The sequence below is a fragment of the Ischnura elegans genome, assembly GCF_921293095.1.
Source record: "Ischnura elegans chromosome 13 unlocalized genomic scaffold, ioIscEleg1.1 SUPER_13_unloc_2, whole genome shotgun sequence".
NCBI lineage: Eukaryota > Metazoa > Arthropoda > Insecta > Odonata > Coenagrionidae > Ischnura > Ischnura elegans.
Window position 1 is genome coordinate 594,952 of NW_025791658.1, and position 25,818 is coordinate 620,769.

General features: G+C 39.8%; 1 protein-coding gene across 2 annotated transcripts in view; it reads right to left on the minus strand.

The window, feature by feature from the left end:
* Positions 1-25,818, minus strand: part of LOC124172682 (gastrula zinc finger protein XlCGF57.1-like) — a 57,834-nt gene that overhangs the window by 22,046 nt on the left and 9,970 nt on the right. The window contains exons 3-8 of one of the 2 annotated variants that reach the window (XM_046552141.1): positions 23,014-23,076; positions 14,871-14,936; positions 14,671-14,760; positions 13,814-14,000; positions 12,423-12,690; positions 6,875-7,117 (exon numbers count right to left, since the gene is read on the minus strand). In XM_046552141.1, the coding sequence (XP_046408097.1) occupies positions 6,875-7,117; positions 12,423-12,690; positions 13,814-14,000; positions 14,671-14,760; positions 14,871-14,936; positions 23,014-23,076 (917 nt within the window). The remainder of the gene's footprint in view (positions 1-6,874; positions 7,118-12,422; positions 12,691-13,813; positions 14,001-14,670; positions 14,761-14,870; positions 14,937-23,013; positions 23,077-25,818) is intronic. The other variant, XM_046552142.1, reaches the window with a different exon arrangement.

Consider the following 25,818-nt stretch of genomic DNA (forward strand, 5'->3'; position numbering starts at 1 on the left):
TGCAAAATTAATGTATGCTTCTTTCTCAAAAAATATAAACTAAGAATTGAATTCTTTGTCTTTTGAGCAGCGTTAAAATATTTAAACAAAATTCTACCATAAATATTAACTAATATCTCAATTTCAGTATAAAAATCAACATGGAAATTGTTAATGCATTAAATCTAGAGATGGGTCGAATAGCAGATTTCTCAAACTCGAATATCGAATTCGAATATTAAATCATTGCTCGAATATTCAAATACCTCGAATTTCGAATACTAGAATTGCGCAAAGCATATTAAACTTACGTTTTTTCTTCTATTTCCCTTGATGAATGTATTAATAAAAAGGTACACAGTGGAATCTCGATCTATCATATTTCAGGGGGGACGAAAAAAACGATGAGTGCGGGAATGTTTGACTAGGTTGCCTATGCAGCAGGAAACCCAGGATTTTGACGAGTAATTGAGATTTCCTTAAAAGGATTCAAACAGGAATTTAGCTGATTAATGGAATATTTTAATTTTATGGGAACAATTTGGGCATATAGTTGATTCAACTAACATCCCTTTCAAATATTTTAAGGGGACAAAACTACTCGCGAAAAAATGATTGCATGCCATCTTGGCTTTTACACTGCTACGATGGATTTCTGTCTGATGTATATATATTCTTATCTGCCAAACGCCATTTCAGCGGCACGCCGATCTGATGGCTTCATCCAACTTCTTATTTTCAACAGGTAGCTCACTTTACCCCCACTCCTACTGTCAAGTGCTAGCGGAAAATCCGAGGCATTTTGCAAAATACACACGCTTCTCCCCCGGATTTTCTTCTTCAATTATTTTCAGTCCATCTTTGGAAGTTCTCACGAGATAAGCAGATGAATTCGAATTGCTAGTGGGGAGAAACCAAATATCTTGAGAAAATATCCCTTCATTTGTGACTGTGACAATAGAGATTTATAGCATAACTCATAAATTGTAACTTGATATATGTTTTCGAAAAAAATACCGCATCAACTTCCAAAAAGCTCAGTTGCGAGGATATCGAGTTTTGCCAGAATGTTAAATCTCCGTCGTATTTTGGCATTTATTTCTTTGCGTAAAATGCTTAAATAAAGTCAGAAATACGTCGTGTTTGGTCTTTTTCTTTATTAAATTACGCGCACATTACTAATGTTTCAATCCAAAGAAGGTATAATTTATCAATTGCCGTAAGTCATTGTTAGACACCTCTTGTGCTAATGGATGACTCATGCAGCGGTTGACCTCTAGAAATGGGGAACTTCGAAGCAGGTAGGCAGAAAAAGGTCAGTGGGGGAGAAAGAAGGAAGGGTGAAACACGATTCTATTATTCTCCTGTAACTTCATATTTTCTTTTGAAGCTTTTCATTTATGGTCTTCCTTATAGGAACCCTGCGGGAGCTGGGGCCTTTTGTTTGATTTCTGAGAGGAGGGAAGGGTCGGAGGAGGGGCCGAGGGCGGATGGATGGAGGGGGTAGCGGATTTCTGGGAATTGTGATACATAGTTACCATCCCACGGCACTGAGGTTCTCCTTGTGGGGGGATTCAGGGATTTTTGGATTTTTTCACCCAATCAATTTCGGTTCCCCACATCAAACTCTTTTCACAGCTCTAATCCACGAATTTGATGTAATTCGTGGATTAGAGCGGTGCGTGCACTAAACGACTACAGTTCTCTGCATTTTTCCAAGTCAACTACCAACGACGTGCGTGTGACAGTGTATGACGCGAAATTCAAAGTATTCCAGGTATTCGAGACGGTACCTTTAGCGTAACTATTCGAGACCTCGAATATCGAATACTTTCTAGTATACAAGGTATTCGAGTATTCGCGGATACTGTTTGCACATCTCCAATTAAATCCATTAATACTGACTGAATAGAGCTTCATTCAAAATTGAATAAAATAAAATAAATTTGTTTTATTCCACACTTTATTTTAAATAGCATGCCCCGAATAAGGCGATTTTTTCTAACTTTTAAATCGCCTTATTTACCGTAATAACAGGAATTCTAGTTTTGTACCATGGATGAGACGCATTTCTCACGGTTTTTCTCGCACTGAGTCTTACATATTTCGAACCCATTAGGTGATAGAGAAAACACACAGTACTTCTCTCACTGTAGGTAAATTTAAGCCGAGTATTTCTTCACTTTCTTTTCCTACCAGTAAAATGCCTGGATTTAGTCTTGTTGGTCTATTCTTAAAATGAACATCACGTTCATGATCAAGTATTTATTTCACCACTTTCTCCTTACATCCTAAAAAACTTAGCACCTTCTATCCCTTGCACACTATACACAAGAACTATCTCTCTACAGTGATCTGCATCCGTGAACTGACTACCTCGTTTTGTCTTCCTTGAATATTTGTATCTAGTGTTGGAGCCCTGGAAGCCCTGCTCATTCCCTTCATTCCATTATAATTCATAGACACAATTTTATCACATGCTTATAATATTTTGTACATAACAGAGCACTTTGGAACAAAGCCTGCTGGAATGGTTCGCGGCCGTATGGCGGCAAAAAATCAAGGTTTAAGGGGTCGGTACCTAGTATATAGGACGGCGTTGAAGGGTTAAAATTGACACTATAGGCTTTAACAACATTAATCATGACACCAGAGGAACAACCTATTCAATACTGCACCACTAGCATGTAAATCTTGTCATCAGGAGCAAAGTCTTTTCCGAGGGAGGGGAGGGGGTTGAGGGGAAGTCTGTAGTAAGTGGTGCGGGCCGTACCTCAGTGGTGCTGCGGTGCGGGGAGGCGCCCTGGGGGGGATTACATTACGACGGACGATATCTCCTTAACGCTTAGAGATAGATCAAAACAAACAGAAAATTGGCCCTAAGAGACTTTACTTTTACGTTTTACATAAGAATAGCACTTTTCGACCCCAAAAAATTCAATTGAGGGTCCTTAGTACTTAGAGCCCTTGGGGCACGGGTTGCCGTTATTTTAAAGTAACCAAATTTTAACACGTGAATATAGACCTCATTTGGATCATTTAGAGACCAGGAAAACATAACTTTTCGCAATTCTGAAAAATAAGGGCCGGCCTACTGAAGAGTCTCATTGAGTGCAGTCCTGCATTCATGTTAAGGAGAGAACTCCCCCGTTTTGAAAGAGTTAAGGGAGTTAAAAATGAGCCTCGAGAATATTCATAAGAGTACTTTTTTAGATAAAACCACTTATTACATCTGCAAAACATGAAAACCTCTAAAGCAGCTGCTGTAAAGTCAATATCTATTCAGATGGCTGAAAAGGCATCAACCAAACTTAGTTCTCTTATGGTAGAAGACCTAAGCAGAAAAATAGGTACAGTAGATTCCGGTTAATTGGGACACATCGGGACTTGTGCACTTTCCCCCAATTATGCGGCTGCCCCAATAGGGCGAACTCTCTTGTATGTGGGCATAAAAAACTTTGAAATAGTAGAAAGAAATTGGAAAGGAAAATTACTAGATGGAAATATTCAACCATAGAAGAATTTCCCTACTTTTTGGCCATATGTTTCCTACAAGAATTATCAAAATTTCCCATACCTCCAATTATTGAAAAGCTCATCCTTTATATGACTTGCATTGCTTCAGGAGAGAGAAGTCGCGCGATCAATTCATGTCAATTCTCCAAGCCCTTCAAATCAACGAGAACCTATCTACGTTCTCTGACTCTAACACTCCTCTGACTGACTGACTGTTCAAAATTCGCCCCGTCATAGATGCATTTAAGGAAACAATGGACAAAGTAGTGAACCCCTCACGTGACCTAAGTTTGGAAGAGTCTATGGTTCCATGGAGAGCTAGGCTGGGATATAGTGAATATATGAGGGGAAAGCGCTACAGGTACGCAATAAAGTCGTATATGTTGATGGAAGCAAAGGGTTTGGCGCTGCAAGTCCTCCAACTCAGAAGTGTCTGGAAAAGGGCATTCGGAGAATATGGTAAACAAATGACAGAGGATCGTTTTGACTGCGGCCAATCCTTCTATATGGATATCTTTTATAACGGAGTAGCCAGTTCCAGATTCCATCCAAATGGGAAACCTAACTTGACGGGGACACTGCGGCGGGACAGGAAAGGTATGCCTCTTGTGGTGCTTTCCCAGAAATTAAAGAAAGGTGAGGTGGTGGAGGCCTTTTCTGAGGATGAAATCTGTATCCTAAGGTGGAAGGATAAGAGGGAAGTGCGGATGATCAGTGCTCAATTCAGAGCAAAAAAATGATTGAATCCAAGAAAAGACAAGGGTGAACACCAAGAAAGCCTCAGGCGGTGGTTGAATACAGCAATTACAATTTTGGCATCGATCATTGGGATCAAATGATGTCTGACTTTCCCATTGAAAGGAAATCCATCAAATGGTACTAAAAATTGGGAATCCACCCACTGAAATTACTGTTGCTGAACCATTATTTTTTATTCAAGGAAAATTTTTGTAAAACTCCTCTCATCGACTTTCAAATTCAAATTATAGAATCACTTATGACAATATCTGTACCTTCGACCCCTTTGAGGAGATAGTCATCCTAGTCAGCTTCATCCAAAACCAAGGGCTTTTCAGGACATTTGATGCATAGTAATTAGTGAATGAAAAATTATTCTAATTATGCTAGTCAATTTCTGATTTGTAAAACAATATGTTTCATTGCAATAATTCTTAGTTTATAGAAATTTTCCTTTTCATTTATAAACCAATGTATATCATTATAAAATCTTTTCCAGAGGATATCATATTGTTCAGTCGTATTTTCCTTCATGGTGAACAACACTTTTGCTGGAAATATTGGTAATACTCGCAATATTTTCTTTAGAGCAATAAAACATTTAAAATCGTATTTAAATGTAACATTTCCAGATTACAAAATTAATTTTAGCTGTACCACTATTTTCATTAGTTTTTTCCAGAAAGTGATAACGTCTGAACGGGTTTTCACTACAGTACTGACAAAGAGCAACGAAATATGTATCGGAATCATGTAGGTGTGTCGCGGGAAGGTATCACAAGTTTTACAGGATACTTAGAAAATTTTAATTTCAAATTTTCAACAAATGAAGGGTTACTTTTGAAAAAAAAGTGTAAAAACATGTACCAAGCATCACAAATCATAAGATCTCGTCGTTAAAATAATAATAATAATAAAATACAAATGTTTGCCAAAAAGTCAGCCACAGGGCATTTTCTCCAAAAAATGGTCAACAGGGAATGTGTTAAGCAATTTGGACCCCCTCTGCAAATGTGGAATCAGAAAGATTTTTTCCCTGCAATAGCACTGTGCTAACAGATAAGAGAACAAATCTAAAAGAAGACAACTTGATCACATTAGCAATATTTCATTTGAAATTACAGACATTCAAAAGTAATTTCTCTTCTATGTAAGCCTGATATATGGATACACAAGGATAAAATACGGAAAATAGGTAAATTCAGTCAATACTCCAAGTATATTATTACTTAAATTATCCCTGGTCAATAATATCTTACATTTCGAGCAATGGGTGGGCCACTGAAAGCATGATTCTCAATCAATATCAATTATTTTGACGTTAAAATAACACTGATTTCAGGGAAAAAAAACATCGCTTTTTATTATGAATAAAAAATTTTAAACTTTGTTTTTCCACAGAATATATTTATAATTACACGACCATGGTTTCGACTCTCCGCGTCATTCTCAAGCGACAAGTACAGAGGTTCAACAACCTTAAATACCTTACATATAACCAGAGCGAGTGGGGGGGTGACTGTAGACTTGGGGGGGGGGGGGTTAGGAGGATGGAAGGGGAGGGGAGGGGATGGGTCTTCCCCTGGTCGTAAAACCAAGGGGGAGTGGGAGGATGGGGAGGTAGGTAGAGCTGATGCATGCAAGCTGACTAACTGCAGTGAAAGGTGGGCAAAAGAGGGAGAGGTAGGGGAGAGCGGGAAGAATACCAAGTCTACAGTCCGCAAGCCCCCCCTCCCCCCCCCCCAAGTCTACAGTCACCCCCCCACTCGCTCTGGTTGTATGTAAGGTATTTAAGGTTGTTGAACCACTGTACTTGTCGCTTGAGAATGACGAGGAGAGTCGAAACCATGGTCGTGTAATTATAAATATATTCTGTGGAAAAACAAAGTTTAAAATTTTTTATTCATCATGAGTAAGTTCCACTCAGTAACGCCTCAAACCATCAACATCGCTTTTGTAAAACTATAACACCCTATTGACTATAAAATAACCCTAATTCTCCAATAATTTGGATATTTCTCGGAGCCACTTGTCTCAATTTTTCAAAGCCCAGCTCTCTGGATTTTAGTTCCTTCAAGCGGTCTGCTTATTAACGGCATCTCTCCATTTGCGTAACCGTAGCTGCGTTTTGATGATATTTTTGTAAAAAAATTTTGCAATAAGGAAACAAGATCCACGAGTATGTGGCGAACTACCTTGAATAACACTTCGAGAGCAGAATGATAATTACCTCTGGGGTTAGTAAACGCAACTTCCACTCACTCTCAGTAGAACGTGGGTATGACAACGTATCTGTAACGTAAATAGCTTCGCTCGTAAGTGACAACAAAAACTGAAAATGGCACTAGTAGTGCACACTTCACTTTTAATTTTTTTTTTCAATTTCGTTGTGTGCCGCGTTCCGCGATGCCCGTCTAAAAGTATGGCAAGTCCCCTACTTCATGAAATTATTATTCTAGCCGTTTGTAGCCGAAATTGGCGATTATTTCGTGCTAGAGCATTCATTTGCTATTTGGAAAATAGATAAGGAAGATCGAAGAGTGGAGCGGCAGTACGAAACATTTTTGAACAAAAAATAAAGCAGCATGTCCCTAAACAGCAGTGAAGGGGTTTAACCTTATAAACTTTATTGTAAACTCACTTGAACATCGGGTTCGGCTCGTGTATCTTCTCGTGAAGCTTGAGGTTCTTGACGGAGCCAAACGCCTTCCCACAGATGGTGCATGAGAAGGGCTTCTGGTTCGTGTGTCGACTGATGTGCTCTATCAGGTGCAGCTTGTCTCCAAATCCCCTCTGGCAGTAATCGCACGAGTAAGCGCTCAACTTAATGTGGCTGCTTGCGTGAGCTTGCAGCTCGCTGTTGTGGAAGAACGCCTTGCCACACCTGAAACGCAAAAACAAAAAGTGAAATGAGTGAAACTGTAAACTCCTGATTATTTATGCTAATAATAATAATAATAATAATAAACTTAGCAGCAGAATAGAATATATCCTGAAAACGGAACTCCACAAGCAGAATAAAGCAAAAGAATCAATACTTTTGCAATAACAATCCTTATCTATACCTTTGGAATTATCAAATGGACCTTGACCAATCTTAATGAATAGGGTAGTTTCCTTCATCAAAGAAACCGAAAGGCATTGATTGCGATTTGTTACCCACAATTACTGTATTCATAATATACAAATTATTTCGTTTTAGAAATACAGGTTTAGACGAATGTTAATGGTCAATTTTTATCCTCATTTGAAAAAGGCAGAATTGGCGCCCATGAGATGCCACTCCACGTGACGTCAAAGGGACCTAGTTACTATAGGAGAAGATAGGAGTTATACATCGTCTGAGATTACCAATGCATGCATAAGGCACAGAGCTCAGGGAAACATGTCTTAATAATCACCTATTAAAACTGGCTAAGGTCGGAAATTTTTCTTCGTTTGATAAGGTATTAATAAACCTTTTTTAAGCCAAGCGCTACCAGACAGCAAGGTACTCAGCTACCCTCTAGCATCCTGCGTCCTATCAGCGCTCAGAGCCTCGATCAAGGTCACCTCACAAGGCGGGAGGGGGAACCAGAAATACATCACATGGAGAGATTTCCTTACCGTCGCGTTTTTGCGCGCTTGAAATTTTTCACTTTTCATTTAATCGCGAAAAATAGATATCGTCATTTTAAAATCTAAAAGCGTGAAATACGTACTCCAGGAGTAATAATCTTCTGATATAGGCAATAAAAAAATAATAGGAAACCACCCTATTAAACAAAATTGTGAGAACCCTTCTTACAAAACACAGTTTACACCACCCAAAGAGCTCCACAGAAAGGGTAATACTTCCCACATATGAAGGAGGACTTGGTATTCTTGATGCTGTACAGCTTCACTATATGCAAATTGCTGATCTAAGACAATACTTCTATAGCAAAGGAGTCAAATGCAAACTTTTTAAAATAGTATGTAAAACAGACACTCATTACACACCACTACATCTAAGCAACCATGAGCTAGACATCCCTATTCAAACTAACGAAACCCTAATCGATTAATGGAAAAGTAAAGAACTTCATGGGCACCATCCTCATCAATTGAACATGCCACACATAAAGATAAAGAGGCTTCAAATATATGGTTGAAACAAGGAAATATACATGGGTAAACAGTCGGATTTATGACGGCCATTCAAGATCGTATAATATTGACAAAGAACTTCAGAAAGTTCATATTAAAAGAAAACGTAGCCAGCGATCAATGCAGAAGATGTAAGAACCAATCCGAGACAATAGAGCATATTACGGGAAGTTGCACGGCCCTAGCTGCAAATGAATATACCAGTAGACATGACAATGTAGCCAAAATCATGCACCAAGAAACTAAGCTCAGCTGCTTGCGTGAGCTTTCAACTCGCTGTTGTGGAAGAAAGCCTTGCCACACGCAAAAACAAAAAGTGAGAAAAACTAAGGAAAACTACCAAGGGAAAATTGATGCTCTTGGATAAAGAAAAAGAAGAGAACTAAAACATAGATCAATGACAGGGTTACCACTCAAACTAAAACATAAAATTCACGGTTTTCTCCAGGTTTTCACGATCTTAACCCTTTCGAGACAGCGGAGTTTTCGTCTTAGCACTACTGCTGTACTGAGCCCCAAGAGACTCTTCTTTCTCGTGGAACGGAGCATTTTTGGGGGACATTCGTTAAGAAGGGTCTCGATGAACCTTTTTCGACCCCTCCCCTCAGGAACTCCGCATTATCTCGGACTCCAAGAGTAGTTGTGCTCCCTCCTTTCCGGATTTACGACCATACCTGCGGCATTGGTTGGCGGTCGACTTATGTATTGCTTATATGTATTTAGCAAATGGATAATTGTTGCTTGCACGTAAATTATGGACTTTGAATTGAATTCCTCATTTTTTTCTCAGCATTGTCAAATTTTAAATGAAGTTCTAAAGCCAATATTAACGCATTTAACGCAGCAACAATTTCCATGTTGATGTTTATACATAACTCGAGATATAAGTTAATATTTGTCGTAGAATTTCGTTTAAAAATTGTAAATGCTGCTCAAAAGACAAATAATTCAATTCTTAGTGTATATTTCTTGAGAAATGAACAAATATTTATTTCAAAAATTGACTGTATAAACAATTGAATGACCGCTGTCCCTTACCGCTGAGAGGGGTTATAAAAGACGAGGGGTCCGGGTACCTGCTCACGGATTCCGAGGGTTTATCCTAAACCCCGAAGCGTTGGGTCCCGAGACAAAGACGTCGTAAACCCACGACCGTCCTAAAAGGGGGAGCTAGAAAATGTATATACATATACGGCTTTCGATCTCCTCGCCGCGAAAATCTCACACGTATATATACGCCCGTCGTCTCCCGGATCAGGAAACGTCCACATGTACATATATGTGTACAGTAGGGAAAAGATTAATGTCGTCAAATTCACTGTTAGCTGATGAGCCATTTTAGGAAGAAATACTGTTCACGTAACAATCACTGGCCGCACGTTAAATGAAAATTTAACAAATGCGCCAGACGCCATGAATGCAAACGTAACATTGAGGGCCGTATTCTTAGTCGACCCTACATATCCGTCCCTACATAACAAAAGGCCCCTACATGCGTTTCTCAGTCGACCCTACATAAGTGGTGGGGGGTAATTCCGTCGTCAAGTTCTCTGAAATGACGTAGATGATGGCGCAGCTCCAATTTTCCACTCCGGTGGCGTGTTGGGAACTAACTATGAAACTAAGAAAAGACGTCTGATAATTTTCGGGCTCATAGTTAGGGTAACAGCTCAAGGTAAATAAACAATACGTGTTGTCCACCATGTCGTGTCGGTACCGTAATTATCGCTACAAATACTCTCATATCGAGCCAAAAGTATAACCTAACTGTCTTTAATTACTTCAAAAGCGGTCTGTACAAGATAGTAATAAGTACGGAGCAAATATGAGCATTGACATGGGAACTTATGTTGCATCATCAAGGTTTGTCATTCGCTTTCACCTTCCTTAGTTAAGTTTATAATGTGGCAATGCGTGGCATGAAAGTACGTTTTCTATGGTTATACGTAAACGAATTAATAGTTTCCCAAAAGTATACTGAGTGCCAAACGTGAAAAATATTATTATAAAATTGTAGAAATAAGGTGATGTATACTGCTATATTGTTCTTATTAGTTCAGTCGATTTTATAATTTATTTAACTTGGTGGTTATAAAGTGGTAGTATTATGACATTTCTGCTGTGTTACTGTACATTTTAAAATGGCTTGTGTGAGGTCGTCTCCCTTAATATCCATTGTAACGTAGATTCTTTAATCGAAGTGATCAGCAGACGATATCAGGCCGCCATGTTTTTGTAGGGAGTAGGGTTGGTTCGGGCACCCTACATCAAGTACCATCAGGGCCCGTTTAGTTCCAAAAACGTCCATATGTAGGGCTTGATTTGGTGTATGTAGGGCGAGATCGGTTTATGTAGGGGCTGATGACGTATCCAGGGTCGGTTGACCCTACAGGGTCGACTAAGAATACGGCCCTGAAAGTACTCTCTCTCATGACGTCACCTATCGATAGCAAAATTCAGTGACGGCTAAGGGTTGCGAGTGGGAAAATAGAGGGAGCAGTTTCCACTGCTGACGTTTCGATGTCCGACACACACCCATTGTATTCGTGGCTGTGAGTGTCGAGTGAGACTTTGACAACTCTCAATCTCAAATAAATAAATACTTCACTCCATAGGTTTTCAGAACAAATATACTTCTGATTAAAATAAAATATTACACAGAAGAACCATAAACTTTAAAATATTCTCTCAGGTACAATTTAAATTCACAGACTTTAGCCATACAAGCTACAGAAAAACAAACATACCTTTATTTTTTAAGTTCCAGCAACAGAGATAATAACTGAACACGTACTTTAAAATCCGAACTATTCCATTGCATTGGATTACATCATAAAAATCCATCAGATCCTAAAGAAAACCATTTTAAAATTTACAACAACATCTATAAAATAAAATAAATCAGTGTTAGCAATTCCTTTTGCTTCTTAAAAGCCAATTACAAATGCTTACACCCTTGAGCAGAGATGAGTCTTCAACAGAACTTTGGACAGCTAATTGAGACCGAGGAACAAAGCGTAAGCTAAGAGAAAAACTTCTCTTGAGTTTTGTTATAAAACGGCTAATGAACATTTGCTTGACACATTTTTGAATTTGCATCTGGACAAAAAGTTATTTCGGGTGGTCAAGATAAATAGGACACCATGTATAAAGGGTGGGAAGTGTGAGGATGGTTCTTGAACAAAGATCTGCCAGGGGTACGAATACGGAGGCGAAGCATTGCCTTAATGTGGGCCTGCTTTTGAAGGGAGAAAATATTTTGGGAATGGTTGTCATTTCCCCACGTTCAGTTATAGTTCATGCTATAATAATGAGCATCATGTCATTTTAAAGAAAACGAGGTGATGTGCCCGCTCCCAGCAGGCTTCCCCCGCTCTTTTCGATGCAGGTCCTCGGAGGGATGGGTGCGTTTCTAATTTTAAAATGTAGAAAAAAAAGGCAGGGTCCTATGAACAAATTTAATTGGAATGTTCATGTACTAATTGAGGTCAGAGGACCTCTTCAAACACAACATTGGAAGTAATTACACTATCCTCTGTTAATACTTGTTTAGCATTTTCCTTAATATTTACAAAAATATTTTTAAAAGATCTTCCCCTAGAGAATGCTACATAAAGTTGGCCATGAGAGAATACAGGGTCAGGCAGGAATAAGCCAGCTCTTTGCAAAGTCTGACCCTGAGCATTGTTAATAGTCATCGCATAGGAAACCTTAATGGGAAATTGTCTGCGAGTCAAATTAAATGAAGGCATGGTGGGATCTGACGGCATTAACTGTATTCTTGGGATGAGGACAATCTTGCCAGAATCGATTTTTTTTTAAATCGATTACTTTTTTAAATTATATAAAAACCAATTTTAGGAAACAATAGCAAATACTATGAAGTAAGATATGCCGTCGCATGTTCTCCGATAAATTCTGTGCATTTTGGTACCTCATTTGTAGAGTTTGGTAGCGTATAAGTTGAGAAAAAGGTATTTACACAGTAGAAGTAATATAGAGGATTGATGATAATGGGGAGGAAATTTTCAAAATTAGACAGAGGCTTCAAACACACTCACCGTTCGCAGACAAAGGTGCGTTCGCCGTTGTGTATCATTGAGTGCCTCTCGAGGTTCCCGCGCTTGGCAAATCGCATCTTGCACACCACGCATTCATGTTTCCTCTCCACCAGCTCCCGGTTGTGCGTCGTCCGGATGTGCTTGTTCATGTAGCAGAGGAACGCAAAGCTCTTGCCGCACTGAGGACACACAAACTCTTCCTGGCGTTGCGATGGCTGCCCAGAGCTACCCTCAATGCTTCCCAAAGCACCTCCATCCGGTAACCTCCCTGCAAGAAAACAACATTCAAATGAAGAAATAAAAAGGATAGGAATGGTGAAAGAAGTTTTCAAGAAGAAGAAGAGAGCCTTGTGTAACAAGGGACTGGAATTAAAATCGAGGAAGAGATTGGTGAAATGCTATGTGTGGAGTGTGCTTATGTATGGATGTGAGACTTGGACGATGGGGAAGAGAGACAGGGACAGGATTGGGGCGTTTGAGATGAGGGTTCGGAGGAAGACGGAGGGAATACGGTGGACGGATAGAGTTGGGAATGAGCGAGTGTTAAATAGGATAGACGAGAAAAGAACGTTGATGGACAAAATAAATCAAAGGAAGGGAAACTGGCTGGGACATTTGATGAGAGGGAATGGAATTTTGAAAGCAGCTTTGGAGGGAACGGTGGAGGGGGTCAGAAGAAGGGGAAGGCTGAAGTTTATCGACAACATAAAAATTGGAAGATGTTGAGACTTCAAGGAGATGGCCGGAGACAGGAGAAAATGGAGACAGCGTTGGCACGGGGGACCTGCCGACGGGAAGAACACCACAAGATGCTGGGGGATTTGCATATGGTGTCAATCCATATACGTAATCGTGGCTACATTAATGTCTTGGTACGATTTGCGGAGGTAGTAAGGCCATCTCGGGGATGTCTCCTTGGTATGATAAGTGGAGGTTTTACGAGATAAAGAGGTTCACTCCATAGAGGTTTGCCTACAAATTTACATGTAAATCTGACGGGATTGTAGAGGTGGTACGAAGTATGGAGGTTTATGATGTAAAGAGGTTCACTACAGAGAATTTTTACTGTATCTGGTGGCATAAATAACCCTCATCTTGACGAATACCGGGACTAGCCACGGCGATATCTTTTACGGGAGTCACCCGTAATGCACAAACTGTGCGAAAAATCCTCAGGGAAGAATATCACTCGCCTTGACCGGGATTGACCCTTCCACAAATTTCCGCAGGGGAGAATGACGCCTCGGCAGCTTAACTGGCTAAATCACTCGGCCAGAAATCGAGGGATCCAGGTTCGTATCCTGGTCAAGGCGAATGATTTTCCTCTCTGGATTTTTCGCACAACCCTCATCTTCAGTACTGATGTGGAGCAGATGACGTTCCCCTCTTACCCTGAATTGGCATGGGCGCCTGAGGATAGCTGCTGTTTGGTTGGTACATTCCCGGACCCATTCCAGGCAGGCCAGCGCCCATCGTGCCCCACAAGTCACGGACACCAAGCCCTCCAACATTTACACCAGGAAAAGCACCACCAGCGACACCTCCATGATTTCGAGGAGCCAGTCCATCTCCCATGGCCTGAGAAAAAGATAGGATTACAGGAGACACTTATTAATACAAACAACATTATTACCAAGTTCTCATTTTTACCAAGTAAATTTTCGGTCTCGTCAAAAACGCTAATCCAATCTATGGTAGAAGGGGTTAGCGAGTCGGTACCCGAAACATCGGCTCTCTTACATAATCTTATTTGTGCAGAATCCCGAGAAAAGTTTATACATTCTGATCGCCGCGAAAACGTAAAATCTTACATTTGGTAAGAGAATAAGAACAAAATATATATGTTTACTTGTCGTTTGTTATATGGAACAAAATGGCCACAATGGTTACTGTGTAAATTACAGCATATTAAAGGTTTAAAAAAAAATAAGTGTGAAAAATTTATCGCGGATAATATTATTCCATGTACGTAATCACGGCCGCGTTAATGGTCTCTAGTTGTCTCGGTACGATTTGCGGAGGTAGTTAGGCCGTCTCCAGGGTATCTCCTTGGTATGATAAGTGGAGGTTTTACGAGATAAAGTGGTTCACTACAAAGAGATTTGCCTATAATTTTACATGTAAATCTGACGGGACCGTAGGGGTGGTATGAAGTATGGAGGTTTATGATGTAAAGAGATTCATTACATAGAGGTTTTACTGTATAAGTTATGAGGAGGAATTTGAATGAATACACAAATTTTCTTACCTCAGGACCCAGGATTCCGCGAGTAAATGATTCATCACAGTCTATTTCCGTTTTGATGAGGACTTCTGCTGTAATCCCACCAGTTGTATCCTAGTGTGATAAACAGAATACTACGTTAAATACCCATAAGAAAGTAAATGTCCACTTTGAAATAAAACAGATTTTATTGTCTACAGGGTAAAATAAATACTAGAACTTACCACATCATAAATCTCATCTTCAGCATCCACTTTTTCAACCTTGACTTCCACGCGACCAGCAGAAACCTATAACAAAGAAATTGTTAGAACAATATGTTTGGAGTTTAAGGAATACTACATCACATTTTCATATTGCCTTATAACAAATTACCAAATAATTAAAATTGGCAAGAACCACACCCAGTCAGCACAAAAGATAAATTATCTCATTTTTATCCTTATTTTAAACGGGTAAAAGTGGTAAAAGATGGCTAACCGGCGTGTCAACGCGTGAATTATCCTTAAATTTAAGTGGTAAAATTTGGGTAATTTGATGGTAAAACAATGGAAAAATGAGTACTTTTTCCAATGCTATTGTGAACTAACAGTACGTAGCTTTAATACTTTATAGGCGTTCATATACACGATAAATGAACGTAATCGACATTGACATTGAAGAATAACTGTTTATTGAACGACGAAAAGTAACTAAATATATAAGTACGACATTTATATTAGGAATCAACCACTTGGTGAAACAGAAATAATGACAAAAATTAAATCTACATTCATGAGGACATACTTACTCGATGATTGATAATTTACCAAAATAAATAACAGCTATGTTTTATGAGGAATTGCCGATTTGAATTCTTTTATCCTAGAAACAATGTTAAACTTGGAACTAGATTTCTTCCATTGAGTACTCGGTGAAAACAGCTTCCACACCAAACTCCTTAGGGCATGATTACGAGGAAACATACATACAGGTTTCGTAACGTACAGCATACTCCCGATTATCCGGGCTAATGATGGGAATAAGTGGCACGAATAATCAGAAAACATGGATAATAATACAGTGGAACCTTGTTAAAGCGAGTATTGGCTATTGCAAGACCCCCGCCATTACGAGAGATAGCCGATGCACCAACAATTGACCCTATAATAAGCATGTAAAAAAAATTCTTTTTTACAAGGCCCTTTTGGTGTTGGCACTCGCCATAGCGAGAGTTTCACCGGAGAGATCGCCGGAAAAACCTTCACCAAGAGTCCCTTATCTCTGTAATTTCTTGCGATCTGTTACAAATGAAGTTAACATGGAGTGCTCAGTCTCAAATTCATGTAGTAAACTGTCGTTTGATATAAATAAGTAGTTCATTTTGGTGAAAATATTGTGGCATTAACATTCGCGAATGCTTGACCTTTTGTTCCTCGGGCGGCAGAAAGCAGACGGCAGCATACCCGCACGTCCGTGAGTTGCTTGAATAAAAAGCATTTGATGGCAGACACCATGGTCAAAAAAAGTGCTTTGCATGATTTTTATTCAGTGCGGTGCTTATAATTTGTTTGAATAGTTAATCGTTGTTTGAGTAAGGAAATTAAGTGATGCAAAAAAACATCGTCTTTCGTCTGGATTTATGCTTACGTTTATCGGATGTAAATTTATCTGTCGCCGCACCACTCCTGTTCCTGTGTAACTGTTTACAATAGGTATATTGGCTATTATTTGCTCCACCTCCAGTAAAGCGACAATTCGCTATAGCGAGTGTTTATTGGAGCACCGTGGGGTCTTGTTTTATCGAGGTTGCACTGCAATATAATAATAATAGGTTTATTGCTCGTTAAGTACAGTGGAACCTCGATTTATCGTTTTTCAAGGGGATGGATGAAAAAAACGATGAATGCGGGAAAACGATAAATGCGGGAAAGTTTGTCCGGGTTGCCTATGTCCCAGGAAACGCTGGATTTTTGCGAATTATGACATTCATTAATGGATTCAAAAAAGATATTAGCTTATTACAGGAATATTATTCCTGTATCGAAACACTAAGGTCATATTGTCGGATTATATCTCTTTCAAATATCCTGAAGGAACACGCCGCCTTGCTAAAAAATGTTTCACTCCACTCGGAATTTTCACTGCTATTATGCATTCATGTCCGATGTAAAAATTCTTATCCATCAAATGCCATTTCAAGTACACGTATTTGCGAGAGAAATGTGCGTGTTATGCCTCAAACAACTGATTTCGCCGTCGCAGTGATTGGTTATGAGATGGATCAAGAAGGCCAAAAATAGTTTATTAATGGAAATGTTCCTTTCTTGCAATTAAATTTTTAATATGATTGAGGCAATGTGGCGTTAATCGTCAGCGGCACGCCCAACTGATCCTCGGCTTCATCCCACTTCTTGTTTTCACCAGGGATCTCGCTCTACCCCTACCCCTGCCGTCATGTACTAGCGGACATACCAAGGCGTGCTGTAATATTCACGCATTTCTAGCCCGGATTCTTTTCTTCGTCTTCAATTATTTTCAGTCTATCTTTTAAAGTTCTCACTTGTGTCTTCGGAAGGGCCATGGTCCGAAGACGAATAAGAATAAAACTAATAAAAATGAAACCGGACTCTATTGAACCCACACGGAAAACACTCGTCGGCTTTAAGTCAACCCACCCTGGAAAGTACGGAACCACTCGGAACCACGGACTTGGGCACTCCCACATTTTATGACGAATCTGGATGTTAATTTTGAAAGTGCCCTAACTCCATTCTTGATAATAAAACGCAAATTATTCACTCAATGATTACCACTATTTCAATTGGAACTATAAATTTAACATCCTTAGATACAATGAATCAGTATGACTCATTAGAATCTTATACGTGTATTTTTAAATTCATTGTAACGCAAACCCTTCAATATCTCGATTTGAGAATAAATGGAGTTAGGCCACTTTCAAAATAAACGCCTCACATATTTGAATTTTGTAGTATGTATTGCTTCCTCTTGCAGACTCAGGTAAATGATTGAATAGCTTGATGCCCATGTTTGAAAAGGAATTTTGTGTTATATTTAGTCTCATTTGACCTACAAATAGGTGATTATTTCTTCGAGTGTCATGGTAATGTATGTCTGATCCTATTGCGAAAGACTGGAGGCTATCTTTCATGAGCAAAAGTACTCTATATACATACAGACTGTAGACGGTCAGTATATTCAGTTTCCTAAATAATGGCCCACAATGTTCAGTAGAGGGAGACTGAGTTATTATTCTCATAGCCTTTTTCTGTAACAGAAAAACTGATTTCGTAGCCGGGGCATTACCCCAGATTTCAATCCCATAACTCAAGTGACTATTGAAAAGAGCATTGTGAATGGACTTAAGATGTACTGAGGGGATGCGTACACACTGATATTGAGAGTTTTTTTGTGATCTCTCTGAAAAGTGTCCAGTCCAGTTTAATTTAGAGTCTAGGTGAAATCCTAATAGTTTTACTGCGTGCACCTCATGCATTTGGGACTTTAGGCTACAGACGAGGAGGTTATAAAAACGCTCACTTAATTTTCTTGTTATGCTCATAAATACGTAAATCAAACAATGAATTACTATTTATGCACTTATTCTGGTGTGCTTCCAAGACTCACTGAGACCCGTCTTCGCCTTAACACAATCTTTTTAGCGGCGATAACATCGTTGTACTCTTATTATTAATGCTCTTTGTAAGGCCTGGTTTCGAAAACCACATATCCTTGGCTGTGTGATCACGGATATAGAAAAGAGGTTAGCATGAATGCTTCAAAAACTCCGCTCAACATCGGAAACTACACTGTCAGGCACCATGCCACGTAGTCACATCTGGGCACAAGTTGCGCGGGTCGCAACTGCTGTGGGACATGTATCCGTGATCATGGAGCGCGGTTGCACATTGCCAGGCTTGGAAAACAGGAAAACGGTGCTCTCGTGAATGCAGCTAGTGTGCAATCACTGCCATTTTACAAAGGGGATTTTAACGGAAACAATAAGCCTGGTTTATCCTAGCATTAACGCAGTAATTCTGATGATATTGCGTTTGATTATATTTTTATATTAAAAAAGCAATAAATTTGAGCAAGAGTGAAAATCATACACAGATAATCTGCCAGCCGGATAAACTGCAGCGGGATAATCGGGAGTCTGCTCAATATATAACCCTATACCCATCACTTCTATACTCTTCGCCAAACTTTAACTTAAATGCCTTGCAATGATCATAATTGACGTAAAACAAACAATATATTATTATTTATGAGATATTACTAGGATAGTAATGGTGAAAATAGATACTAAACCCGTAGCTACTGTAGTGATACAGGTTTACATGCCTACGTCAGATTATGAAGATGAAGAGGTAGAAGATGTCTACCAAGATATAGCGGAAGTTATCAAGCAGGTAAGAGGGGAAGAAAATCTTATTATTTTAGGTGACTGGAACGCCGTCGTCGGCGAAGGTCTACATGGAATAATAACTGGGAAATATGGGTTAGGTAACCGAAATGAAAGAGGAGAAAGGCTACTTGAATTCTGCATGGAGCACAGACTAGTGGTTACCAACACTTTATTCAAAAATCCCCTGCGAAGAAGATACACGTGGGAGATACCAGGAGACTTTAGAAGATTCCAAATCGACTACATTCTAGTGAAACAAAGATTCAGGAACCAGGTGAAGGACTGCAAAAGTTATCCAGGGGCAGATGTCGATAGTGACCATAATTTAGTTATGATGAAATGCCACCTTAAATTTAAAAAGTTGAAGAAAGCCGTGAAAAACATATGGCAGGTTGAAAAATTGAGGGAGGTTCAGCATCAACTGGCTTTTAAAGAGGCTGTAGAAAATAAAATAGGAGAGGATACGACCAAAAAACCAATGGAAGAGAGCTGGAAAACCATTAGAAGTGGGCTGCAGGCGGCAGCTGAGGAAGTTCTTGGTAAAAGAAGAGTCGTTATGAAAAAACCATGGATCACGCAGCAAGTATTAGATCTCATTGAAGAAAGAAGAAAATACAAGGCTGCCAAAACAGAGGAAGGACAGAATCGTTACAAGAGAATAAGGAATGAAATATGTCGTTAAGCGCGGAAGGCTAGAGAAATGTGGATGAAAAGTATTTGTGAAGACGTGCAAAACAATCTTAAGCACGGAAAAGTAGAGGCCGCCTATAGGATAGTGAGGAACCACTTTAAGGAAAGGGGCGTAAGATGTAATACCCTTAGGGACAAAAACGGAGAACTATTGATTGAAAACGAAGAAAAAGGGAAGAGATGGAAGGAATATCTGGAAGATTTGTACAAAGGAAGTCGCCTCAGAACGAATGCTATCGAAAAGAAAAGAAAAAAAAAATCGAGGGAAGTGGATACCGATGACATGGGAGCCCCAATTTTAAGATCGGAATTTGATGCGGCTGTAAGAGACCTCAGGATATATAAAGCGTCTGGCATTGATGACATTCCTGCAGAACTAATCAAAAATTCAGGAGAGAAGACGTTGAACCAGCTATACAAAATCATTAGTGAAATGTATACGACAGGTGAGATACCAAAGGATTTCGAGAGGAACATTATAATCCCTATTCCTAAGAAGAAACAAGCGGAGAAGTGCGAAGATTTTAGGACCATAAACCTTACTACACATGCATCAAAGATACTGACAAGGATCATCTTTAGAAGAATAGAACGAAAAGCAGAAGAGTACTTGGATGAGGACCAATTTGGATTAGCCGTGATAAAATCAGGGCCCAGCTGTGAAGAAGCAAGAATTAAGAAAGGAGTGCGACAAGGCTGTACATTGTCACCCGTAATTTTCAACGTTTACATTGAAAAAGCCATTAATGAAATCAAAGAAAAGGAATTGGGAGTGAATATCCATGGAGAAAAAATTAGCATGCTAAGATTTGCCGATGACATAGCCGTTATAGCAGAAACAGAGAAGGATTTGAAAAATACTCTGATTAATATGGGTAGGGTAATGAGTAGATATCAACTGAAAATAAGCACGAAGAAAACCAAGATCTTAGTATGCAGCAGAAGAGAAGAAGTCAAGACTAACATTAAAATAGGGAGGCAAAAACTGATAGAGGTGGATGAATTCTGTTATTTGGGAAGCAAGATAACTAGTGACGGGAGAAGCAAGAAAGAAATTATCAGCAGAATAGCCCAGGCGAAGAGAGCATTCCACCAAAAGAGAGACCTGCTTACAGAGGGAAACTTAAATATGGAAGTAAAGAAACAATTCATAAGAACCTACATCTGGAGTATGCTCCTATACGGAAGTGAAGCATGGACAATGACCGCAGCGGAGAAAGCAAGGATAGAGGCCTTTGAAATGTGGTGCTACAGAAGAATGATGAAAATCAAATGGATTGACCGAGTTAGTAACGAGGAAGTGCTAAGAAGGGTAGGAGAGAAGAGAAGCCTCATGAAAACCTTAATAAGAAGACGGAACAACCTTATTGGCCACATCTTGAGACATGATGGCCTGATGAAGACAATCGTCGAAGGACAAGTGGAAGACAAGAATGGAAAAGGAAGACCTCGGACAAAATATATGGAACAAGTAAAGAGAGATGTGAAAGAGAAGAATTACGTAGGTGTGAAAAGATTAGCTGATAGGAGAACTGAGTGGAGAGCTGCGTCAAACCAATCCTAGGATTGTTGACCAGTGATGATGATGATGATGAGATATTACGTTATTTTAGTGCTTCCCATACTCACTGAGAGCTGTCTTTGCCTTACCACGATCTTTTTAGCGGCGATAACGTGATACACTGAGCAGTAGAGGCCTTCACATTGTAGAAATCCATCTTACTGATTTGTGAATGAAAAACTTTGCTGTTCCTACAATTTGGAACTTTGTTTTCCTGACTAGTTTCGATACACTGTATCATATTCATACGACTAGCAGTACAAGTACACTTACTTTCCCTTTCCTCTCCCCCCCCCCTCCTACACGAAGCGCAACAATGTAGCGCTCCTCTCTAGCGAGACATCTCCTCTCCACCCTTTTCCCCTCCCCACCCCTTCCACTCTTCCCCTCTTTGGTATATAACCCACAACGTCGCTACTTGTACTGCTAGTCCTATGAATATGATACAGTGTATTGAAACTAGTCAGGAAAATAAAGTTCCAAATTGTAGAAACAACAAAGTTTTTCATTCACCAATCAGGCGATAACATGATTGTACTCGTATTATTGATGTGCCTTATAAGACCTGGTTTCAAAAAGCACACATCCGTAGCTATGAGATCACGGATACAGAAAAGTGGTTTGCACGAATGCCTAAAAACTCTGCGCAACTTCGGAAACTACACTGTCAGGCACTACACTATGTAGTCGCATCTGGGCACAAGTTGCCCGGGTCGCAACTGCCGAGGGACGCGAATACGTGATCACGGAGCTCGGTCACGCACTGCTGGGTAGGGGATTCCGTTTATGTAAATAATTACATTTTACGAAAGGGGATTTTAATAGAAATAATAAGCCCGGTATAGCCTAGTATTAAAATGCAGTGATTCTGGCATCCAATTTTACTTTTTATAAAGATTGTGGAAATCACTGAGAGTGAAAATAATGCATGGATAATCCACAACATGGATAAGCGACAGCCGGATAATCAGGAGTCCACTGTACATTCAATAAATGAATGCCGAAGAAAAAACATACGGTGCATTACTTTCCGGGCAACCGTCATGCATAGATATGTACTTATGTCTGTGATTACGTAGCATACTGAGGAAGGAGTTGGTGCTTTGGTGATTTGATAAAATCTTCACGGGAAATCAGCCGGGTAATGATGGACATTGCTGCCAACGTTTCATGGCTACATTGGGGAAACCGGAAGAACAATTGAAACCAGGATATCAGAACACCAACGGTGCATTAGGCTTGGATACCCAGAGAAATCTGCCGCAGCCGACCACTGCATTAAAAACAATCACGCCATCAAGTTCAGTGAAACAAAAATCCTCTGCAAGGCAAAGGGATATTGGGGCCGTTTTACAAAAGAGGCCATCGAAATACGAATCGCAAATAATAAAATGAATAGGGGCGTGGGTTTCAACCTCAGCAAATCGTGGAACCCCATGGCAAAAAGAATGAGTAAGCTGAGAGGAGGAAAGAACCCTAAAAAACAGACCAATCACAGTCGACCTGACCTCCCCAACGGTGTATATAAGCCTGGCAATAACCAGGTCTATCATTCTCCCTGAAGACGATGGCAGAGAAGGCCATAGAAACGTTGGCAGCAATGACCATCATTACCCAGCTGATTTCCCGTGAAGACTTTATCAGCATCATACTGAGGTTTGTTACAAATGGGTTTAACTCTATGCATAGCTAACCCTAATCTCACCTTTTGGGGAGAGAAGTCATCAGTCACTACTTCCTCAGCTGTCGTTAACCCCCTCGAGGACGCCTGAAAATCAAATCCATTACTTTAGTCATGCTAGGTACCACTTGAGTGCCCATATCAAATAAACACAAAGTGTATGGATAGATAAATGAATTGAACAAGTTAGTAATGAGAAAATTCTAAGAAGAGTAGGAAGGAAGATAAATCTCATGCAAACGTTAACCTTTCAGTGGGCACACTAAATTTTGTTAAGCGGTTGAGTGCTCACGACACACTAATGTCTCAAATTCAATTTTATTATCCTCCTCAAATTTTCAACATTTAGTAAAAAATATTTTACAAGCAACAATAATAATACAGTACAGTCCCGATTATCCAGGCTAATGACGGTACGAATAATGGGAAAACACGGATAACACAATCTTTCACTTTTAAATGTCTTACAATGTTCATAATTTACCTAAAACAAACACTATTATTATTACTTGTAAACAAGCTGCCATGTTGTTTATCTAAATGAATTAAAATTAACAATAGTAGTGAGGAAGCAATAATGGGAGGCAATAATGGCAGTGAGGGACGCAAAAAGGAAAAGGGGGAGTCGTGTATGGAGAGAAGGCAGAGATAGACGTGTTGTAAAAGATTGGGAGATAAATTAAAGTACTGGTGTATTGAGAGACCGGAGGAAGAAATACGGAAGAATTCAGGATCGGCAGAAAGAAGAAGAGGACGCAGAGAAAAGGCAGGCGCCTACGAGAGAGAAAGAGACCGGAGGAAAAGGGATGCGGCAGAACTCAAGATCCCCACTGGTGCAGTTCATGGCAGTGGCTCAGTGAGTGGTAGTACGGAGAGTACAAATGGGATTGTAATAGTCATGGCGGCTTGTTGATGTTGTTTATGCTCACGAGTTTTAGATTGTAAAATTTCTTTATAAAGTGTTATAAAAATCATTTGTCAAGTAAGAGAAGTGGAAAATTAAGGAGAACGTTACATACTTATGCAGTTATTCTTTATTATAGTGCTTCCCGGACTCAATGAGAGCTTTCTTTGCCAGTTTGCGATCTTTCTAGTGGAGCACGGTCTCGTACTGCAAGGCTTGGAAAACACGGTGCTCCCGTGAATGCAGCTAGCAAGCGATCGCTTCCATTTTACGAAGAGGATTCTAACGGAAATATTAAGCCCGATTTATCCTAGGGTTAATGCAGTAAGTCCGATGATTTTGCGCCTGATTTTATTTTTTTAGTTTATGCTGCGGTAGCTACGGTCGTGATTTGAAGACTTATCAGGCAAGTTTTTTTACTTTCTTCAACGTAGTGTACTTGAATCCATCTAAGGCCACGAATGTTCTTCTGGGCGTTGTTAGACAGACCATGGTTTATAGTTTTATTGCATTAAAATAAGGTAGTTTCCTTCATCAAAGAAAATGAAAGGCATTGATTGCGATTCGTAACCCACCATTACTGTATACATAATATACAAATTATTTGGTTTTAGAAATCCCAGTTTAGAAGAGTGGCAATGGTCAATTTTAAGAGCATCTGAAAAAGGCCAGATTGGCGCCCATGCGATGCCACACCACGTGACGTCCCAGGGACCTAGTTTCTACACGAGTAGATAGGAGTTTTACATCGTCTGAGGTTACCATTGCATGCATGAGGCAGAGAGCTCAGGGAAACATGTCTTAATAATCACTTATTAAAACTGGCTAAGGTCGGAAAGTTTTCCTCGTTTGATAAGTTATTAGTAATACTTATTTAAGCCAAGCACTACCAGCCAGCAGGGTACTAGGCTACCCGCTAGTAGCCTGCGTCGTATCTGCGCTAAGCCTCGCCTCAAGGTCACCTCGCAGGGCGGCAATGGGAACCAAAAATACGTCACACGGACTTTTCCCATCATTCCTACTTAGCAGTCTCGTTTTCGCGTGCTTGAAATTTTTGCCTTTTCGTTTAGTCGTGAAAAATACATATCGTCATTCGAAAATCTAAGAGCGTGAAATGCACACTCCAGGAGTAATAATCTTTCTATTTAGACAATAAAAAAATAATAGGAAACCACCCAAAAGTGTACCACTTTTTCCGCGTGTTGAAGACCAGAATTCCTGAAACCCTTTGGTCCCAAGCTTTTTGGATTTCAGGTCCTCAGCTGTATTATTATTGTATCAATGGTCAACTATGAAAGTTAACCAAGTTAGATTTGACAAAACTCTCCGCTCACTTCCCCTATAAGCTGATATTTTCACGCCCACATATTTCTCTATTGTGCTCTTGGAAATTCCCCTGAAGTTGAGTAGCGCTCCAACCCCAAAGCAACCCTCCCCTACCAACGCATAATAGCAACCAAATAAACAACAAAGTAAAAACAAAAATAACGATTTCTGTACCAGAAGATGTCGCCTCTGCAAGTGTAAAATGGTGTGTTTATTGTTAATTGCGATTACGGTTTTAGAAAAAATTTCTGCAAAATGAATTCTTGCGTAGGTGCGCAAGGTTTTACTTGACATAATGGTTTTCAGGAACCTAAAAAATGATTTCAAGGCATTTTTCCGTGTAGAACTCAGAGTTTTTGTCATCACTTTTTTTGCCGAGTTCACAATAATTTTGGTTCCTGTAACTGCGACGATGTTTCAGCGATGATGATGCCCAGGCGACGCTCGCCCGGGCGACCACCATAGATAAGCCGAAAAGCAAATGCTGGAAGATACGAAAATGGAGAAGGATTTATGTCACTGCTGCTATTGTCGTCGATGAAGACAGGAACTCGTATTTATGCCATAGTTTGGCATTCCCAATCGTGAAAAAATGCCCC